The 21,874-nt window shown below is 38.4% G+C and overlaps 1 protein-coding gene across 2 annotated transcripts in view; it reads left to right on the forward strand.

Annotated features, from left to right (window-relative positions):
* The first annotated feature begins 2,265 nt into the window (after positions 1-2,265).
* stxbp1a (syntaxin binding protein 1a) overlaps positions 2,266-21,874 on the forward strand; it is a 36,777-nt gene continuing 17,168 nt past the window's right edge. For both annotated transcript variants that reach the window (XM_042509332.1, XM_042509331.1), the window contains exons 1-6: positions 2,266-2,358; positions 17,642-17,691; positions 18,889-18,970; positions 19,060-19,136; positions 20,382-20,460; positions 21,737-21,840. In XM_042509332.1, the coding sequence (XP_042365266.1) occupies positions 2,322-2,358; positions 17,642-17,691; positions 18,889-18,970; positions 19,060-19,136; positions 20,382-20,460; positions 21,737-21,840 (429 nt within the window). In that variant the 5' untranslated portion in view covers positions 2,266-2,321. The remainder of the gene's footprint in view (positions 2,359-17,641; positions 17,692-18,888; positions 18,971-19,059; positions 19,137-20,381; positions 20,461-21,736; positions 21,841-21,874) is intronic.

The following is a 21,874-nucleotide window of genomic DNA, read 5'->3' on the forward strand; positions in this document are numbered from 1 at the left end:
GACGACTCCCCGCCCGGTGAGAAGCAGGAGGAGGAGGTGAACACTGGTCTGGTTCACAGTGGCAGGACACACCCTCTGGGAGTCATCACTGGTTCAACGTGTTCTTGCGGCCCTGCCAAGGGTGTGGCCAGCACCAGGAGCTCAGTGTAGTGACAGTATATTTAATATTTACGGTGTTATGTTAGAAGCAACCCGGCTGCATTTGGCGTTTAATTCATAATTTAGGAATATGACTTTCATATAACAAACCCCTATGTAGTGTATATAAAGATCACTCCAAAGAAATGTAGATTATTTTAAAAACAGTTATTGGCTTTATTGCGGATTTAATGAATTTCAATTCAATACTAGGTAGAAGCCTAAAATAAGCGGATATATTATAAGGGAAAACTCGTTTCCCATGATGCCCCGTGTTTGCGTTTTCCTGCAGAAAGATGCATGCTTCCCCCTTGTGGACACGCTGTTTCACGACTGTTTAAAATGGAGATGGGCCTGAATCCACTGCTGCCAACCTCACTTCAAAGTCATACAAATCCCTTAGTTTCTACATTATTTTACATAATAAATAGCCTAATGCTAACAGGGAAGATAGGTCTGAAACCAACCTTCAATTAAACAAACTTGCACAATATTTTCATAGATTATGGCAGATTTAGTGCTGAAGTCACTTTAATATTCTCATAATAGTTTTGTTAACTATATTACCAGTAAGAGACTTTAAAGCTGCTTTGGATCCCCATTACTTTGTGCCTTGACCGCAGCAGCTGCTCGTCTTGGGGTTCATGTTAAGAAAATGCAGTAATCAATCAAACCACAGTAATAATCCATAATACAAAGATTAATGGATTACTGTTAATCTCTACTAATTATCACAATGTTTGCAGTTTTTTATGTAGTTATGCACCCCAAAGTTTGGTTTTATGCCGTTAGAGCACAATGATCTTCACAAAAATATTTGATCAGCTCAATGCCTCCAGTATAACATGCAAATAAGGTGCTGAAAATGGATCCCTCTACAATAAATAGGTAAAAGGCAGGGGTTTAAACTATAGTGTTAATAGGACTGGGTGATATGGAGAAAATCAATTATCACAATATTTTGTTTTGCAAAAATATTGTAGGATTTACATGCTTTTACAAAATATTTAAACAGGAACATTTTTGATAAATAACCATCATTAATGTGGACCTAGTGATGGTTAAGGTAAAAGCAAATAACAGCTAGAGAAGGTTGATAAGTTCAGAAAATTATATCACTTTACTGTTATGCAGCCTTTAAAACCAGGAAAAGAGACTTATGACATCCAAAATCTAAGATGATATCTCATATGCAATACTGATATTGCCAAGTCCCATCAGAACTTAAAATATATAGATAGCTATAGTTTTCACCTCCTTTGGTGCTGGATGTTACTTAAAGGTTAATTAATTTATTTGAAAATCATGGTAAGAAGGCAATGAGCAACAAAAAACAAAATAACCCCCCAAATTAGCAAGAAATTAGGAAAACGTACAAGAAAATTTCCTGAACTTAGTAAAATAAATACATTTGTAAAAAAGATTACAAAAGAGACCGTTGAAGGATTCTTTAAAAAATTATAATAATTCTGTAACAATTTTTAATATAGTATAGTTAAGTATAGTTTTCCCTAGCTTTTCAATTTGCAGTTTGTGGAACATTTCTTACAACGTTTTTAATTGCCTTTTTCCCCACGTTTCTGAAAGGAATTGCACCATTTTGACTCAAATGTTTAAAAACTTGTGAAAGGCATCTGAAAGCAGTACAGGGAAAGTGATGTTGCTCCAGGTCTTAAAGGGTTAAACAGTATGTTTTCATTTTAATCTAACCTTTATTTATACAGGCAATCTCACTGAGACATGGGGTCTCATTCTCGAGAGATATAACAATTAATTTTAATCAAGACACTACATGCAGCATTTAAGTGTGATTTAAGTGCTAGGTGGAAGCATGCAGATTAAAAATACTAAGAACAGGAACAAATTTCCAAAGATGCTTTTTCTAGTGCCCTTGTGCATTCAAAACCCCACTTTACTAAAAGTAAGAAGTATTGTCAGTACGTTGCAGTTAAAGTCCCAAAAGTAAATGAACCCGTCTTGCTGAAAAATGCCCCCCGTTACTGCTATAATATTAAGGTAATAAGTCGCAGTTGTAGCCAAACATCTAGCAGCACCAATGAGGGGAAGATGCGGAAGGATACGCAGTGACGTTTGCAACTGGAGGCTCCTCCGCAGCGCTGTGAGGTGAACACAGAGAGGAGGGAGAGAGAGGGAGAGCAGTCAGTCCAACACTCAGCAGCATCATGGCACCTATCGGATTAAAGGCGGTGGTCGGTGAAAGTAAGCTAATTTTCTTCAGTATTTGGCTTATAATTGGGTGAGATGCTGCGCTGCGGTGTGCGCGCAATTGCGGTTGTTTGTATGTGCGTTTTTGCAGGATGCGGATGTCAGGCTTGTGCATCTGGGTGATGATGATGATGATGATGAAGGTTGTGCTCTTGGTGTACCATTGTATCTCATTGTAAAGTCCAGCCGTGTAGTGAGGGAGCTGTAGTAAACCTGCAGAGGCTGGTTTGTCTCATCAGGCTCCTGCGGTGCGGATGCGCAATTGTATTTCAAGCGGCGGAGACCTGAAAACGGATTTAACAAGCGATGATTAGCCTACACATGAATGTAGGCATCATTCTCAATAAGGATGCAGATAGCTTGGAAGCAAATGTATCCCACATACGCCCTTTTAGCACCAATCAGCGTTTATTTCAGGAATAATCTTCGCTGCATTGCTGCAACATAAACAGTTTTGCCTGAATTGTGCTCTCTAAAATACCGCAGACACTTGCCTCTCACGCCTTGGCTAGCTAATTAGAGTCAATAATCTTATGTAATGCAATTGGTTATAAAGTGGCTGGAGATTAACACTCTCCATTCGCGGGATTTCCTGATTTCAGCAGTGCCTCACCCCTCTGATGGAGGGGCATGAAGCGGTTGCGTAAAACAGCCTTTTCGAACCGGAGCTCCTCAGAGCCGAATAAAGCTGCTCTCAGCTCCGCTCACATTAATGGCGGATTGCATCCAATGCGAGAAAGTTGCATTTAAAACGCCTCTACGCAAGAAATTCCGCATTATCTGCAGGCCTATACCGTCTAACGATCAGTGAATGCCCTTCCATCATCATGATGCCCTTTGCTGGCGGTGCGCCACCGATCAAACCCAGTCTGTGTAATCTTGCATCATTAGGACGCTGCAGACTCATGTACAGGACTGATTCTGCTATTTAGACTCATTAATTTGGGCTGATGCTCCAGTAGTGTCGCTGTGTGGTGCTGATGCAGGCCTGAATATGGAGGCGCAGCTCGATCCTGCTCAGCAGGGTCAACTGGGTGCAAGTGTTGGTGGTTGTGATTATGTCAGGCAGGCCTGCATAGTGAGGTAAAGACTCACAGGGGCCATTTAATTTACAGAAAGGTGTCTAATCCGTAATTTCTTCAGATGCATGTTCTCTATGTTTTAAACGTGGCCTGCCCATGGTGCAGGATTTGCTTCATTTGATATCTGCTGTTCGTCTTATTGATTTTGGTTTCACATTTCACTACAGAAATCCACTCGCTCTGTAGTAATGTCCCCCCCTCTGGCAGTAAGATTGCTGAATCTCTTAATTTCTGAAATGGTTTCTGGATCGGTGATGTATTACAGTCGTGTCCTGCTGCAAAATCTTTAGGCCCCCACCCCATCACACGCACAAATACACATCCACCTCCTCAGCCTTACAAAGAGGCAGCATTTTTGTGCTATGATGTGATGGAGGTTAAAAATGTTTGTGCTTTGCCTGGGAATCAGGCCTCCCACATGGAGCAAGAGTTAAGCCTGTAAAACAAATGGTTAAAAATTAAAGAATGTAACTTTAAAGCCAAGAGCATGATGTGATATTATATGATAGGTATAATGAAGCATTGTAGTGACTGATGGAACTGACTGTGACTGTGACTGTGGCTATTTAGTAGGGTGGTGGATATGGTTAAAGAAATAATATAATTTAGAGTCTGATGACCGACACTGGAGTTTTGGGGTGGATACCACTATTCAGGCATAAAAATTCCAATATTGATCTATTTGCGGATTATTATTATTTTTGTTATAATCATTATTATTAATGATATTGGGACAGGACAGCTTATGTGTGAAAGGGTGAGAGAGAGGGGATGACATGCAGCAAAGGGCTGCAGGCTGCAGTTAAACTTGCAGCAGCTGCAGCGAGGATACAGCCTCTGTAAATGGGGCGCCCACTCTGCCAGGTGAGCTAATGGGCGCCCCAGACAATAATATTTTATATAAATGCAAGTATACAATGCAATTATCCCTCAGATATGGTTATACTTTATAGTTTAACTTTATTGTCAAGGTCATCCGTGCACTGAAATTGTAAACTTAATTGGAAATTTGATCAATATGAATTACTCTTAGCATCTTTTTCTGCTTCATGTTCTGTTGAAAATAAACTTTTCATACTGTGCTTATTGGACAGCATGTAAGCTAATAACAATGTATCTGTGATGGGCCAGTATCGGCTGATAGAAACGCTTAGAAAAGCTTATCGATATATCAGTCAAGTTCTAATGTAATTAATGATAGATGACATAATATTTAGAATTAGGACAAATTCATATATCCAGCGATCAAACTTATGTTCAATTCAAATAACTGTGCTCCAGTGTTATTCAAAAAAAAAAAAAAAAAAAAAGATATGTCCCAGTCAAAAACTTTGACTAAATAGCTAGTTTTTGATTAGGCTATGTATATTATCACATTGTTATGATAAAGTTCCACTAATGATACAGAATTACAGGCCAGCTCTGTTGTGAAAGTAATGCAGATTTTGTTTAAAATAAAGAAATATTGCTTCGCCTATAGTGCTATATTGTGGTTAATGACAATAAGTATGTGAATGCAGACCTGCATTTTTTTTTTACGGCCTGCACCAGTGGTAGTCACGCTCATGATAAGATTTTTCGGTAATTTTGCAAAAAAAAAAAAAAAAAAAAGATGGCCACTAGACTAAAATTTGATAGATATGATATCAACTGCGCATCCACAACCTTACACAATTCATCGTCACGTGTCAAATATTCCCATATGTTCTACATTATTATTTAAGCCTTGTAACTGGCTATTATATAACCCAGTTTGTACAACTAAAGGCAGGTCACACGCAGGCTCTGAGTGTCGAGTCGTCCTTTCCGGAACAATGTAAACACTTGTGCATGTTTCCCAGTAGGTAAAGGCAGGAACGCAGCAGGCAACACCTGCGCTCTGTTTGGCTGAGGTGAAACTGGGATGGGATTGGTGGAGGGGGCAGAGAGGGAGGGCAACACCATCATGGGTCTTCTCTGCAGCAGTGGATATAGCAGCCGGGATGAAGGAGGGGGGATGGGCAGCAAGCAGAGCTTCACCCTCCCTTTTCATGACTGTATATGAGCATCAGCACCCAGAGAGCAGCAGAAGGAAAAATAAAGCTGAATGATTGAGATCTCAGCAGCCAGTAACACCATGAGTGGGTAGATACTCAATTAAAAACAATGCAGATGCTTTAACTCTGTGATTAAAAAAGAAACAATTTTCTGCTTCTAACATTCAGAAAGTGAACATTACAGCGTAATGCATGTAGAGTTGTTGTAGTGGATCTTGTTATATTTTGCAGGTGTTCATGTCCGTTCCTTATATTTCTCAAGAGGCCCTGTTGACCCAGACAAGAACGGTTTGACACTGCAATACCATAGTTACTGGCTAATACCCCTTTTCTACTAAAATTAGCGCATGCACGCGTTTTTTTTTCCAAACACGAGTAACTGCACTAAATATATGTGATTGACTGCTTTCCCACTGTTAGTGAACACACCGCTGGAGCACATGAGTTTGCCTGTCTGTGAGCTTTTGTGTGTATGTGGGTTGTTGTCCGTGCGACGTCATGGACAGGCAGGAGAACAGGTAAACAGTAGACAGCAGTAGGAACAGAGGTTTCTGGAAACTTTTCAGTGGTTTCTTCTCTTTGTATGTCTCTTACCTATTCCCCCTCTCTTTGAAACTCGGTGCAGATGTATTTGGATCTGTGTTTTAATGCTACTTTGGAGGAGACAGATGGTAATTAGTGACAGTGCGTCGTTGCATGAGTCATTTGACCCGGGTGTGAATGCTGATTTTACACCCTCTCATTGCATTAAAAAGCCAGAAGTTACCGGGTGTTAGTGTTTTTTTTGTGCGATGGGAATGAGGCTTTACACTCACTTAACTCCGATTCCACCCTGAACACAACATTTTACTTTCTCCTTGTAGTATTTCGATCACTTTACTTATCAGTCAGCCGATCAGATCACTGATATCAGCTGGTTGTTATCCAAAAATGCAGAAGTACAGTATATTGCACTGTTAGCATTGGTTGCATAAAAGGTTTGCCTTGGTATTGTTCTCACATGCTAAAGAGACAGTTGAAACCCAGATCATCCTATTTGTCAATCTAGACTGTTTTCATGTGAGATGTTGAATGCTGGAGACATCGGTCCTAGAGATGTCTGTCTTTTCTTCAGTATAATGGAACTAGATGCCACTCAGTTTGTGGTTCTTCAGGTGCCAGAAAATATATTTCAAAAAACTTAACAGCAGTGTCTCTTTCCAGAAATTATGATCCAGTTCCTCAAAATAATCCACACAGCTTGTTATAAGCAGTTTCATGTAGGAACTATTTTCTTTTTACCTAATTACACCCACCAACCTTATCACCATGCAGAATAAAGCGTGCATTTACTCATGATGAGAGCTTTGTGGTGATGACAGCACGAGATGACACTATTAATGGCGTCCTCCTCATCTGAGCTGTAATGTTGACTAGTTCTTTGGTACAAGCATTTTTGGACTAAGATGCACGCTGTCTGTATTGTTGGTGTTGGGTTGAACTGTCCCTTTTAAGGATAAGTCTATGAATGCAGAGGTGGGGCAAAACTGTACCAGTTTTTGTCTGGAAAAATTGTCAGTTTTTCCACGGTTTCTATGACATATATGCCATATTGGGATCTTCTTTGGCATTAAGGATACATTTACATTGTATTGTTAAGTGTTGTAACAAGAAACAAAGCTTTTGTTAAATATGTCAGTCAATTTGTTAGTAATTCCTGGTATTTAATCATAGTAATTATGAGTATTCATGAGTATTGTTGTGTCTTTTAGTCCTATCTCTTATTGCAAGACTTTAAGAACATTCAAGTTTGACCTTTTAGGAAATACAATCATTTACTGTCTTGTTAGGAAAGATGAGAGAAGGATGCCACTGTCATGTGTTGCTAAGGAGCAGAGCTGGAGTGAGGATGTGGCTAACCTAGCTTAGCATAGACTGGAAGCAGAGGAAAACGGCTTCCCTGGGTCTGTCCAAAGTTCAATATCTTGGCAAACAAAGACAGGCAAAGTGACTATGCAGCTTCTGAGAGTCTTGACGTCACAGTGAGGTAACCAGGTTTGGTTTGTTGTCCCTGTACAGAGAACACAATTAGAAACTGTACTTATTGATAGTATCAGGGAATCTGTGCGCTAGCTGGAGACACTGCACAGGACAGGAGCACTGTGGGCAGATGGGTAAACAGAGTTTAAGAAGTGTTGGTACAGTTTATTTTGAAATTTTGAAAATAACCAGGCTAGCTGTTTCCTCCCTTTGCCAGTCTTTATGTTAAGCTCCATTAAATGATTCTGACTTTAGCTATGTACATAACACAGCTGTGAGATTACTTGCATCTTTTTTCTTCCACAGTCTGTTTATTGATTTTTTTGCAAATAGAAACATTAAAAAATGACAAATAATTACTCAATCCAATAGTGATGAAACAAAAGTAGTAGTAATAAATAAAATAGTAACAATACAAAACCAAGAAAGGACCAAGACAGACAAATACTACAAATCAAATCAGCACCAAGGCAAAAACAAAAAAAAGAGTAATAAAAATAAAAACAGAAAAATATGTAAATATATGTGTAGAATGATAAAAGTACAACAAAATATTAAAGAATAACATAATGATTATTCATTAGAAAACTGCCAGTCACATCACAATTTGACGTCCCTGAAATACGTGGTTAATCATTCAGGAATATCTGGGAAGTCCAGCTCTCGTGTATGCTTGAAAAGGGGGTAACTGCTAGCATCTTATTTAAGTTTTGAAAAAGATTGACATAAGCACATTTCCAAAAATGTTGAACTATTCCTTAAGATATCTGATTGGTTGTAATGAGTCAGTTTGTTCTTATTTGAAAGTTATCTGGAAGCAGGCAGGTGTGTGTTTACTCCTCCCTGTGTGGAGCTTTGTAGTGGAGAAGAAGGAGGAGGGAGTAACAGATAGAGAAGGGCATGTGCATGCACTTAGCTGCGCATACACACAAACACGTGCTCACACACACACACACACACACACACACACACACACACAAAGCTTTCATCTGACCTTGGAAGCATCACTGAACCAGAGCATCGCATCGTCTGGGTTCAGAGTCTGACGCAGTGCCCGCAGCCCCTGGGCCTCCGTAAAACACACACACACTGCAAATACACATGCACGCCACAAACACACACACTCCCAAATGAATCCATGCTGAAATGTCATGTTGCTGTGGTTACAGAGCATGAATTGCTGGCTGAAATAGAGCTGTCTAATTCAGCGTTACAGTGGCTCATATTCTTAATGAATTCCCCTTCCTTTTCACTGAGGAAGAGTGCTGTGTCAGAGCTGGCAGACGACCTCCTCCTCCCACTCCTCTCAGCAGCACGTGACTGCTCCCTCCATCCTGCTTTTGCATACACATACACTGAAGACATTTGTGCTACAGAAATATCTACTTATAGATCATCAGTGCAGTTCGAAAGCCAAGTAGCGCCAGCCAAGATGCTCTGGTGTTCCAGTGACAAAACAAAAGAGGAAACTCAGATTAATGAGAAAGGATAGCATGACGTGATGGTGATGTGTCAAGCTGCTTTAACTTTAAAAGGATTTCATATGCAAATTTATATTGATTTTGGCCCTTATGCTGTACATTAAGAAGGAGGAGACTGCAGAGCACTAAGAGCATTTCAGGCCTGCAGCGTTACAGTGCATCACCTGCTTTCCTACAGTGTATTATAAACTGCTTGCCATTTTCAGCATCCTGTCCTATTGTGAGTTGTTTCCCAGCTCCACTCCAGATGTTTCAGTCTGGACCCTATTTTCCCATGTTTTTGTGTCTAAAGCCCTTTCCAAAACATAGGGCCACTACTACTAAGTTCCTTCTTTATGCCTCCTTTGCATGTTTACACAGAACCAAACGACAGCGGCATCATTCTGCTACATTGTGTGAACACAACGGCATTGGCTGCTAGCGTGACATGTAACACATGCATCGGCAGCGCTTTCTAAACAATATCATGGCAATTGCAATCATTTGCCTTCTTTGTTATATGGCGACTGATCTCATCCTCTGCTTAGAGGGTGAGGAGCTCCCAATTCTCACTGTTTTCCTTAATTTGTTGACATTTGTGGCTGCTGTTCTCCTTTAAGTAAACCTCTAATTGCTTACAGCTGCTTTTTAAATCTCCCGCGGGGGGTCGCACACATTACATGTTAAAACATCACACCCATGCTGCCCTTGGTCACGTCTTTCCGGCTTTACGTTTTACACAGACAATGTTTTGGGGCTGTTACTGTTTCCGTTCCTGGCTCAGAGGCTTGACCACTTTGTCTACCCTTTCCGTGATTACACGTAATATACAGAACGGCGAGGCAGCATATCAGCGCGATATTCCCGTCTTGAACAGGCCGTGTAAAAGTGACTAATGGAGACAACACATTTATATTGGTCCAGTATTAAGCAAAACAAGCTGCACTTCAAATGTTTAAAGGCATTTGTGCACAGTCACTGTATTAAAATGTTTTTGCCACTGACAGACTCAGGTTGTTCTTCCAAGTGTCTGACCTCATTATGGAAAGGATTCCTACAGAAATAGACCTTTTTTTATAAGAGCAAGATACTGTTTAACCAGAAACAGCCCCAAAACTGCTTTTGGCAAACCTACCAGACTCCCTTTAAGAAACAGTGATTTTACCATCTTAAAGCAACTAAAGTTGACAGAAACAAAAGGCTCAATACTGAACCAATTTCAAAAACTCTTGACATTAGTCACTTAGATGCAAAAACATTGGAAAATAGGTGCCAGGTTAAAAAATACTAAAGTTAGCCTCTGGTGGTGAGTTAATGTAGAGTGCAAAAGAAAATGCAACAACCATGTAAACACCGAACTGGTTTAATTGATTGCTGATGACAGTTAGCCGATTAATCTGTTTGGAGAAATGATTAATCAGTGACCATTATAATAAGTGATGTTGAAGTCTCAGTGAAACAGCGGTTAAAGCATTCTTAGCTTCCTTAATGTGTTATATTTCCAATTAAAATGGGAACCTTTGGGGTGTAATTAGGAGAGGGATTTGAGTAAATCGCTCAGGGATTTTTTTTGATAGTTCATAACGTGTACGCTGTAGTGAGGGCGGAGTCTCTGGAGAATCACAATGATCTGAAGTGGAAGAGGACTCTTGGCCTCCACCCACATTTTCCTCTCCTGCATTATTAGATCAGCAGGTGGAGGGTGAGGGAGGAATTAATAAATAACACTGCAGCGACACTTTTCTCGAAATATAAATAGTTTGCGAAAAACACACATCTCCAAAGAGACACTCTGACCCGGAGACAAGCTCACAAAGTGAACTGTGATTTGATTGATGGGGATAAGCTGGTGGCTCTGAATACATTTTATTGATAATTAAAAACGTGTTATTATTTTACATCTCACAGATACCTACTAGAGATTACAGAAAAAAATAATGCAGGATTTGCAGAATACCTTTTTAGGTTTTTGAGAGAATAAGAAATTCCCTTCCTCACTGCTGTTCAATTATTTTGTCCTCATTGACCCTTTATGTTCCTTTTTAGTATAAGCATAACCAATACAAAGATATGATACACTGATATGATACTGAAAAGAACTGCTAAAATAATTCTTTATGGGGGCGTTCAGTGGGAGTTTTATAACACACGTTTTGCAAAATGTCATTGAACTGCTTGTTGTCTTGTGTAACAGGAGAATCATTCTTTTGAGCATTTGAAAAACTGTTTTTCGCAGCTGGCATTTTGCATGTTAAATACACGCAGTATTTTGGATGAACTTTGAGAGCAGTTCAGTTTTTCAAACTGAAAAAAAACCCCAAAGAAAACAGGAACAAACAGCCTGCAGCATTTGTACATACAAAACGGTCTAGAAAGTATGATCTTTTTACTGCATTAGCAACTTCTGTTGATTAATAAGGGCAGATTCTCCCGTCACAGAGGCTCCCTGCTGTCTGGTATATACTAGGAGTGGCTGACAACTCCATGTGTGTCACAAGTGTATTTCAGGCCACTTGACAGTGTCTTGTTACCTGTGCATGTTGAGGTCTTGCTGCATTTAGATTTACTGTTTTTGTTAATATGTTAATTGTTTCCATGTTATACTATCAATGTTCGATGCTTTCACACTGCTTGCTGCCCTGGCAATGCTAGGTTCACAGCCTTTGAAAATATAAAGTGTCGAGCCAAATAGAAGTTTGCTGCTCAGATTGCATTTGCATCTGTTCAAATTGGCTGTTGTAGTTAGTTCATGTAAACTGCATGAGAGTTAATCAAGAAACTGTAAACACAGTCACCAAAGATCAGTCCACTATCATTAATATACAGTACAGATATACAGATCTGCTGTCCGACTCAGACTCTCCCTTTTCTCTGCTACCGTACATAATTCCCCATCACCCATCAGTGCAGTTCATGGGAAAGGGTCCTCACACCAATCCATTTCCTGTTTTGGCTGGCTGACCTGGACTTCCCCAGAACCTGCATGACCTCTGACCTCTGATAAGATGAATCTTAGAGGTTAAAAATGCTACAAACTCACGATCCTCCTCTGCTTTTCTCAAAACCAACTTGTGCTGGTTGGGGCTGGCTGGGCTGTTATGCAACTGCAGGCCTGTCTGACCGGGCTGCAGACTAATATTAGGCCATGAAAGCAGACTAGCTCGCTGACGTCACATGTCTCCCGCAGACTCCCCTGGTCGCAAAAGTAATAAAGTGTACAGGCTAATGCTACCTTAATACCTAATACTACACCCACTGTTGATTCCCCTTCCATATAAGAATGACGGAGCTCAATAAAAGATATGGTTGATGCTCTGGACATGCATAAGCTTTCCTTCCACTTCTCATTGACAAAAATCCCCCTCTCTAAATTGTCCCATTACCTGCTGGTTCAACCATGTGATTCAAAACTGTCATTTCTGGTAAAATTTAAACTGCAGATGCTGATTTAAGGCAAATTACACTTTGCACAGCAGACGGCTTCGTCAATCCATGACTGTTGCAGCAATACTAATTTTAAGTGCAAAGCATCAATCAAAGTCATTAGACCGAACAGTGCTAACTAAACATTTAACAGACCAGTAGTCTGTCATTGTTATTATTTTTGGCACATGCTCATTACACAAGCAACAATGGACATTTGTGAATTGAGGAGATGATGTCATAATTTCCCAAACAATCAATTTTATTTGTCCATTTGGGTACAAAGTAGCTGAAATTTTAAAAATGTCTGCACCTTACAAGGCGTTTTTGAAAATCTCTGTTCAAGTGACTTTAAACTCTGCTTTTGGATGAGAGGCCAAAGCGTAGAGATAAATACTAATTTGGCAAAATATCTGTATATGTTGACAGGACGTGCCAAAAATAATGACAGATGCCCACTACAACTTACCAGAGGGAGGACAAGAATACAAGACACATTTCAGAAGCTGTAACAGTAAATTTAAAATCACAATTAGACTTAATCTGTTCTCAAAGATATCAGCAACTGGCATTTGTTAATTAACAGTATGTCAAGTATTAAATTAGTTTACTAATTATTTTTAGCTTTATTTTTTAACACACTATGAGCTCAGCATGTCCCGATAGAGAAAATAACAGACTCCATAAAATGACATTGTTATTTGCCTCCAATTTGTCCATTACAGTTATTTCTATATCACTATAGCAACTGATGTATAGGTGCGGCATAATTTTACTGATGAACTATGCTAGAGACTTCATGTGTTCTTTATTTAACTTTTTTTACATTGGCTTTTTAATATTGAAACCTTGCAAGTGAAGCTTTAAGGCTTTTTTTGACAAATTGTGGGCTGCAGGGAGCTCTGCTGAAATGTCTGCCTGCCTCTTTAAGATCAGCCATGTCAGATTCTCTTGGGAGTGATGCTGCTGTATGAAGCTGAGATCCAGAGAAAAAATGGGTCATGTACTCATAGGTGAAGGTCCCTGAAGGGGGTAAACCACGAGGCAAAAGGAGAAACTGTCAGCTCTTCACTGCTGTATAATGTGTAGAGTCAGGTCTGAATGTATGTTGATACAGTCGGCAGTATCATATAACACAGCACTGTTTCTTGTTGCAGCAGAATATTGTCGTCTGGGTGAAATGCCCTCTGTGTGTGGTCTGTTTTTGTAAAAAAAAAAAAGTAATGTATATGTATATGATCTATGTTGAATTTAGATTTAATTAGCTTTTTCTATTCATTTGATTAATTATTTGATTTTTTCATGGCTTGCCAAAAAAAAGTTGCGCCTGTGGGCTGTATTTGTTGTCGTCCTTGCCTTGTCACAAGGATGTGTATCCTGTTAAACTGGATGTGAGAGATTATGCTGCGTCTGAGGAGTGTGTTTGTTTGTGCCACTCTGCCTCTTTGGTTGACACAGCTGTTGCTTAGTGTTTTTTCAGGTCCCTTCCCTTCTGTCTGACTGGTGCGGCCCTGTATTGTTCTGCCTCTATCAGGAGGTCAGAAAGGAAAAATCCACAGTGCTGTCTTTACCGAACATGATTTTGATCTTTTGATTCTTAACCATCAGTTTCGATAGAGTGCAGCGTCCACTTTATTATTTTGTCATCATAGTTTGATTTTTAGGAGATAAATGAGAGGAGTGAGGCAATAACTTGGAAATATAGTGTCAGTCTACAACAAAATTGTAAATCTTTCTTTTCATTTAAATATTAATAGAAATAATTCATTAGCTCTTTTCTAATGACAGTAAAACAAAGTTTTTGTGGAGAATTTTGCAAACTTCCTAAAGTTGCAAACCATTTATGTAGTCTACATTATACCAGACAGATTAAACACGTTTTGTTTGGAGATGCACGATGATATCGACACGTCATCAGTATCGGCAGATATTGGCTTTAAAATTAAATATTGGAATCAGCCAACGTGCTAATTCCTGCCGATATTACAAACCCATATTGTTTTTTAATTGACAAAGAGAACATGTACAGAACATCAACCCTAAGTTGAAGTTTTACAAAAATATTGTAAAGATTAGTGTTTTACTAATCGGCATGCCTTCATTGACCAACATGGATTGCCAAGGTTTTGCTCCTCAGTTCAGCTTTAGGGGAGTATTTAATGCATTATATAGATTAAACATTTTTATTTTCTAATCAACATTAATGTGTGAAAGACTCTCTCTTGAGAAGGGTAAAATCTGTAAACATTGGAAATACTTTTAAAATACACCACCTTTATACTAGTATATCAGTTTAGTGACTGACCAGGAGCTGCTTTTATCAGAAAAGTGCTGCAGGACAGAATAAGAGGAAACACATCAGCTGCTGCAGAGGAAAAGGGAAAACGTGTGACGGATATCCCCACTGCTTCTTTGTTTTTAGAAGTCTCTCATCCTGTAGCCTGGAGCCGCTGCTGGTTGAAAAACAAGTCGACTTTTTAGGAATAAAAGTGAGCTGGTTTTAATTTTCAACTCTTAATATGAGCATTGAGCACAGATTCAACAATTGCTCCAAAGTCAAAGAATTGTTTCTTAATAAAATACTGTGCATCATTTTTTGTATTGTTCTGCTGTTGTCCTGACTTGGCACGTTGGAGAACAGTATGCTGGAAATAGTCTGAAGCTGAGTCGGGGAATCTCTGTCATTTAGTGAGCATAATATTCTTACTATTCCAAGATCATTTGTCCCATAGGAGGTCAGATACTCTTACTCTGACTCACGAGAGGTGCAGGCCAGAGTCTGGCAGTGTTTCTGAATTCACTGGGTCAAATTTTAGTCTGTCACAGTGCATGTGCTGCTTTTAAAGGCCCATTCTGTAGGTTTTGTTGACAACATACTGTAGATTTGAGTTATAGTCATATAACTGAAAGGTTTGAGTTATAGACAGCATAACTCTCTATCCTTTCTTCCTATCATCCAGTGATTCTCCCGTAATTGTACAGGCTTGGCGGGCTGCCAGGCCCCCCAAAAAAATTTTTCTTTTTAAATTACAAAAGTAACGTCAAATATCCATCCCAGGGTTTCCCCTTTGTTTGCAGTGCTGAGGTGCTGATGGATTCTGTGTTTTTAATTTTTAGCTGAGCTAGACCAATATTTGGTTGAAACAGATTGTTGATGCTGTTTATGCCTTCATTGTTATCCATGAAGTTTTCTTGGTGTTTCTTACCACTTTTTTTAGAAAATGGAAAGACCATAAATAACAGGAGAACCAGCTGTAAAAGTGGAATATTTTCTGTGCTGTGTGGTGGATCTAATTCATAAAAAATACACTTAAAGTGTTAAATGTGAGGATTGACTTTGGTGTGGTGGTAGTGGCAGAATGACAGCTTATTTGTGTTAGTACCCTCAGTAATGTTTAATAATGGTTTTTCTCACACTTATTTTTATAATTTACCTCCAAGTTTTGGGGGATGTAAAAAGGCAGTGCAATGTCAGCTGTGAGCTACAACTTCACTTTTACTCGTGATTTTTAGCCTGTATTCCTCCACGTTTTATCACCATTAAAATTATGCTAAACTAGCTTTTAGCAGTTCCTGTTTGCAATGTACCGATCAATGTATAATGAAATGTGATTATTCTCAGGCAAATTCAGAAAGTCTGTTTTTTCAACCAACAAATCTACATATATATATATATATATATATATATATATATATATATATTTATTTATTTAATTTTCTTGATGATTTCAGAACACAGCAGTATATACCTCTCCCTTTCACCTCATGCAGTACCGTTGCATCACTTTTCTCTCATCAGCTCCTTCTGCCATGTAGTTTACTTCATTCCACCTTTGTCACTATTCATTATTGCATCCCATTTATCTGTCCTGTCATACTTTGTATTTTTCCTGTCGTTCATTCTCTCCCCTTGTGACCTTCGTGTTCTTCCTCTCACTGTAAAAAGATCCAATCGGCAGTCAGTGTCTTCATGACCTAGAGGAATTTAGCATTGGTTGTTTTAGAGTCAGAAAAACACACTGACATGAACACATTCCTGATTTTTACTTCATGTGTGTCCACTAATCTTTTTTTGTATGAGTCCCTTTTAAACTGTGATAATCCATCAGTATCTGTGTGGCCTCAGGTTTTATCCGAGGCCGAAGGGCTTAGTGGTTTATATTCACAGCGATCCAGCATGATGTTAAACAGTAATTCACCCTAAATAGGTTTATCCTAACGTGGCTGGCAGATGGTTGGCACAGTGATCTGGCCAATATCAGTATTGTGGAAAAAACATGACCAACGTGCCGTGACCTCTTGCTGGATGGGAATATTTTTCCTCTTTGGATTTTCGAATCACTAGGAAACAAAACCGAATCACTTCCCAACAGTCTGTGTGTTTTTACTCACTCACTCACAGGGAGGATTTATTCCACTGGTGTAGATCTGCGCTTATTAACCTTGTTGGAGGCTGTATTCAACTTTCGCGTATTATTGTCCTGCAGTGGAGGAATTGCATTATGGGATTTTCAAATCTAGACCAGTAGGGCAGAATAAGGTTAAGTGTTTCTGTTTTAATTTTTTGCTGTTGACTCAGGTGAGCTAATACAACCCAAACTTACCTCAATGAGTACCTTTGTTTTGTCTCAATTCCCTAATCTGTACCACTAATATAAAGAGCATGTTTGGTAGTTTAGTACAACACTGATAACCATCTTCATGTGTTAAAGTGTGTAGTACTCAAACTTAAAAAAAAAAAATCACAAAACTCTTTTAAGTCGTGTATCGTCATTGCAGCCGTCATTGTTTTAGTATTTGCCTTTACTCATTTAGCCACTACATTGCTAATGATTATTGATCAAAAGTGGAATTGTGTTAATATTTTTTTCAAAGTACCAGTAGTCATTCCTACAGTATTGTCACATCAATGAGGGAATTTGATTTAAAGAGATAATATAAAGATATAGCCTAAAAACATTGCAATACAGTTTATAGCCCGTATCGCCCAGCGCTAGTACATATGTCCCCTTACCTCTTTAATTATTTATGCGACTGTGATGGAGCTGAGGTTAATCAGCCTTGGAGGTTCTTACTGTGGTGAATGGCACTGTGTGTGTGTGTGTGTGTGTGTGTGTGTGTGTGTGTGTGTGTGTGTGTGTGTGTGTGTGTGTGTGTGTGTGTGTCCTTGTGCATATTCCCAGTTTGCAAAATGCCTTAAAACTACAGATCATTATGCAACGGTCAGATTCCTGATGATGTTTATTTTCTTTTTCAGAGATTATGAATGATGTCATCAAGAAGGTGAAGAAGAAGGGAGAATGGAAGGTAAGAAGTTCACATTTACAAGAAAAAGAAAAGCCTAAAACTACAAGTAAACACTAACTCTGGGTCCACTGATGTGTGTGGCTGCGACTCAATTACTACAGTGTCCTCTCCCACTCAAACTGATCAGTGATGTAACTTTAGTCAAATCAAAACTGCAGGTTCTTTTTGTTTTTCTCTAGTTTGAATTTATAAAACATTTCTGAACAGAGGATTTCAGAACAGCATAACAATACAACAGTAGACAGTTGGACAAAAATCTGATGTGTCGGCATTCTTTGTCATTTAGTGCTGGCTCATTTCTGTAGGTGAATCTGAGTGGTGTAGCCAAGTCATTTATTAGTCAAATATTTTTGAGAAACGGAAATCAGTCTTGAATAATGATTTTAGGCCTGTGCAGCTTTTCTGCTGAGCACCACAAGATATTCCAAACATTGATAAAGTTTAATTAGAATTGTCTTTAATCTGCAAAAAAGCAGGGAAAAGGTAAAGCAAATCAAAATAAAAAAAAAGTTAAAAATGCATGAAACATTCCCAGCTACCAAATACTGATTTCTAAAAACATTTTGAGAATGGTACAATGCAACCAATGCAGTATTTCGGTAATGTTTTCAGCTGCAAGTTTTCTTTTAGTTTCCAGACTATTCTTCTCAAAGTTAGGACGAAGTTCTCTATAAACATAAAACAATATTAAGAATGTTTTTTTTCTTTTGTTAACATATCACAATACATTACATTTTCATTAAAAAAAAGTTCTTTAATCTCTGTCCTCAGTAACATTCTCTTAATGTTGCTTGGAAAACGTTATTCCTTTGTTCTTGTGTAACATTGTGGGAACGTTATAAATATATATTTATAAAATAAATGTTATATGATCTGTCACCTGTCAACATCCCCAAAACATCCTCAGAATTTAACAGTTAAAACGTTACATCTTAGTCAGAATTTAACCTTAAATGAACATTAAAATGTTCTTTGAACATTAGATTAAAATGTTTTCTTTAAAACATTATTGCAACTTGTAGGTAACATTAGCCAATGTTTTGGGAATGTTCTCTGCTTGCTGGGTATACACATGGCTACATATATTTACAAACTGGAAGAACAGATTTGTTTATATTTGACAGTTTTATTGTTTGCAACATTTAATGTGTGTAATGAACCGTTTTGTATAGTTACTATCTTATTTTCTGTTTCCAGGCACTGATCGTGGACCAGCTGAGCATGAGGATGTTGTCCTCCTGCTGCAAGATGACAGACATCATGACAGAGGGCATCACCAGTAAGAGATGCCAGTCACAACAAACATTTCTCTGTACTGTTCTGTTTATTTGTGTATGTAACTGTATCCATGTGTTACTTCTTCTCTAGTCGTGGAGGACATCATGAAGCGGAGAGAGCCTCTTCCCAGCCTGGAGGCCATTTACCTGATTACACCCACAGAGAAGGTACGCATTTTCTCCCTCTGTCTAACATTCATGGTGTATATTTAGAGGTGTGTCTGTGTTTTTAGCAGAGAGAAGAAAGAAGCAGCGGTGAGTTCAAAAACACGTTTGTTGACTTAGTCGAAGCAAACGACACATACACACTTCTTTGTTACCATAGTCTGTGTGTGTGTGTGTCTCAAATATGTGTGATACAGACAGACCTAATAAAAAACCATGGTTTGCACCTTGCTGTATACTACACAATAATGAAAGATAACAAGTTATAGCCACCTAATCATTAGAATATAAAAGGATACACAGTGTTTGATAATATGAAATGAAGTTAAGTGAATTTATTAATCTATAGGCAACAGAAGAAAAGAGATGAAAAGTGTTTTGCTTTGAAGGAGAGTTTAAGGTGTTGGGTTTCCTAATGGATGTGAAAGTGCTTCTTTTTATTTTTTTGATTATTCTTAGATTCTTCTTCTAATTGTCTGACAACATGATAAAAAGTATATCTACAGAGAGAGCCCTTTTTGTTTAACAGAAACAGCCCTGAAATTGCTATTGTCAAATTTACAAAAACAGTAATTTTGTCATCATAAAACACATTTCTTTCCAAGTCAACAGACACAAAGTAAAATTTCTATTAAAAAACCCCCCAAAAAACTTGTTTTTTTTTCACTGTTTCAACAATCATCAGCTCTGGTTTGATTGAAATAAACTCTTAATTCACAGTGTTACATGTGAAAATATGCTGGCTCCATGCACACTATAATTACTGTTTATTTGGATGGAGTCTGGTGGATTTGGCAATAAAAAAAAATTCAGGAGGGTTTCTGGTTAAACAAAAATGAGCTTTCTCTCAAAGGAGATACTTTCCATGATGTTATCAGACTTATGATAACCATCTGAACCTGTCACCTATCACTTTTCATGGATGTAAATTGACTGTGTAAACAAGTTCATTGCAGCCTGATTCACGCTGTCTCACTCAATTCTTGAATAGTCCTGAATAATGTTGTTCTCATAATTCACTTTGACACAGAAACGTGGGAAAATAGGGTCTAGGTTGGAAAATACTGAACCTTCCCTTTATCGGATCCACTGCTTTTTTAAAGACTTTGACAACATTATTTAATCAGATCGTCATGACAATTAAGCTTTCATCTATTTGACTGCACAAACTGATACATGTGAACCATAGTCAACACACTCAGGTGAATTCTGCAAACTGCTGCTCTGAATGTCTTTTTGTCTCTGCAGTCTGTCCACACCCTCATCGCAGACTTCAAAGACCCTCATTCAGCCAAATACAAGGCAGCCCATGTTTTCTTCACTGACTGTGAGTATACAAGAAGACTTGATTCAGCATTACTCTATGTAATACACTGTTGTTTTTTTTCTAAACATATTTGTGTTTTAAAATATTCAATTTTTTGCATTATGTGCTTTTTGGTTTTTCCTATTTTCTTTCTATTCATACTCAGTTGTGCTCTTTGTCCATTATGTTATTGTTATTGTTTTGTTGTTAGTGCTGTTTTCTCAGCTCCATGTAAATATTTCCTTCATAGATAAACTTTCTTATCCTTTTTTTTATTTGTAGTCATGCAGCTCATTGTTGTTAGAGAACCCAATAATGTCCTCAAATCCCACCATTTCTTTCCCAGCTCACTGTTTGTAAGTTCATTAATTTTTCAAAGCATCAACAGTGAATTAGGAGGAAAGGGGTTTGGGGATGTAGTTAGGTGCTGCATCAAAATTACGGAGTGTGCCTTTAAGTACACTGGTTACTGTGAATAATTAATCATACACAGAGATCCTCACATTGTCCACTCTTTCTTTTTGAGTGTGTGTTTTCTTTTATTCCAAGAAAAGCTGTTGTGTTTTCTAGTGTTGCATTGTACAGCGATGATCAATGAGCCCTTTTTAATTAAAGTATAAAGCTACAGTTATCCTTTACTGTAAAAGTGTCTGAGTCAGAAATGTCCTTGTAATGTGTGCACATAAGAATCTGCAGCTACAGCCTGCCAACGTATGGATGGGTGAAAACTCTGAATAAAGCAGTTTCATGGTACATGAGTGTTTTTCCTAAGCTTTTGGCTTGTTGCAGAAGGGGAGCAAACTCCTTTTTTCTCTGGTAACTTCAATAAAGGTCTCTTCATCTCCAAAACAACTGGACCCATTGAGCTAGACCAGTAAAAAAACTCTGAATAAAGCAGTTTCACTTAAAAAAGAGATGTTTTATGACACTCGTTGTGGTGGAGCTGCTGACCACAGTGGTTGATGTGAATACGCCAAATGTCTTATCTAGAGTCAGTGCTTGGTTTGTTAGTGTACTGTAGGAACATGGTGGTACATTATGGCGATCTCAGTAAATAAGGACCTGCTCCCTAAGTAAATATAAACAGCTCATTCTGGTAACAAAAACTCAAGTCTTATTTTCAAGTGATTGATTATAGACAAATCATTCCTACTACATCATATTCCATTGCTGCCAACATATCTCCTAAATCCTACACAGTGGACCTTTAATATTTTAAGATATTTTGAAACCAATGAATCACAATCCTTTTATGCACAAGAACACCTGGTATTTTTTTTTTTTTTCACCCCTCCAGCCTGCCCTGATCCTCTCTTCAACGAGCTGGTGAAGAGCCGCGCTTCCAAAACCATCAAGACTCTTACGGAGATCAACATCGCCTTCTTGCCGTATGAGTCCCAGGTAAATATCCAGCTTTTTGTATCAGTATTTGATA

Source organism: Plectropomus leopardus, chromosome 20, assembly GCF_008729295.1.
Source record: "Plectropomus leopardus isolate mb chromosome 20, YSFRI_Pleo_2.0, whole genome shotgun sequence".
In the NCBI taxonomy this organism is placed as follows: Eukaryota; Metazoa; Chordata; class Actinopteri; order Perciformes; family Serranidae; genus Plectropomus; species Plectropomus leopardus.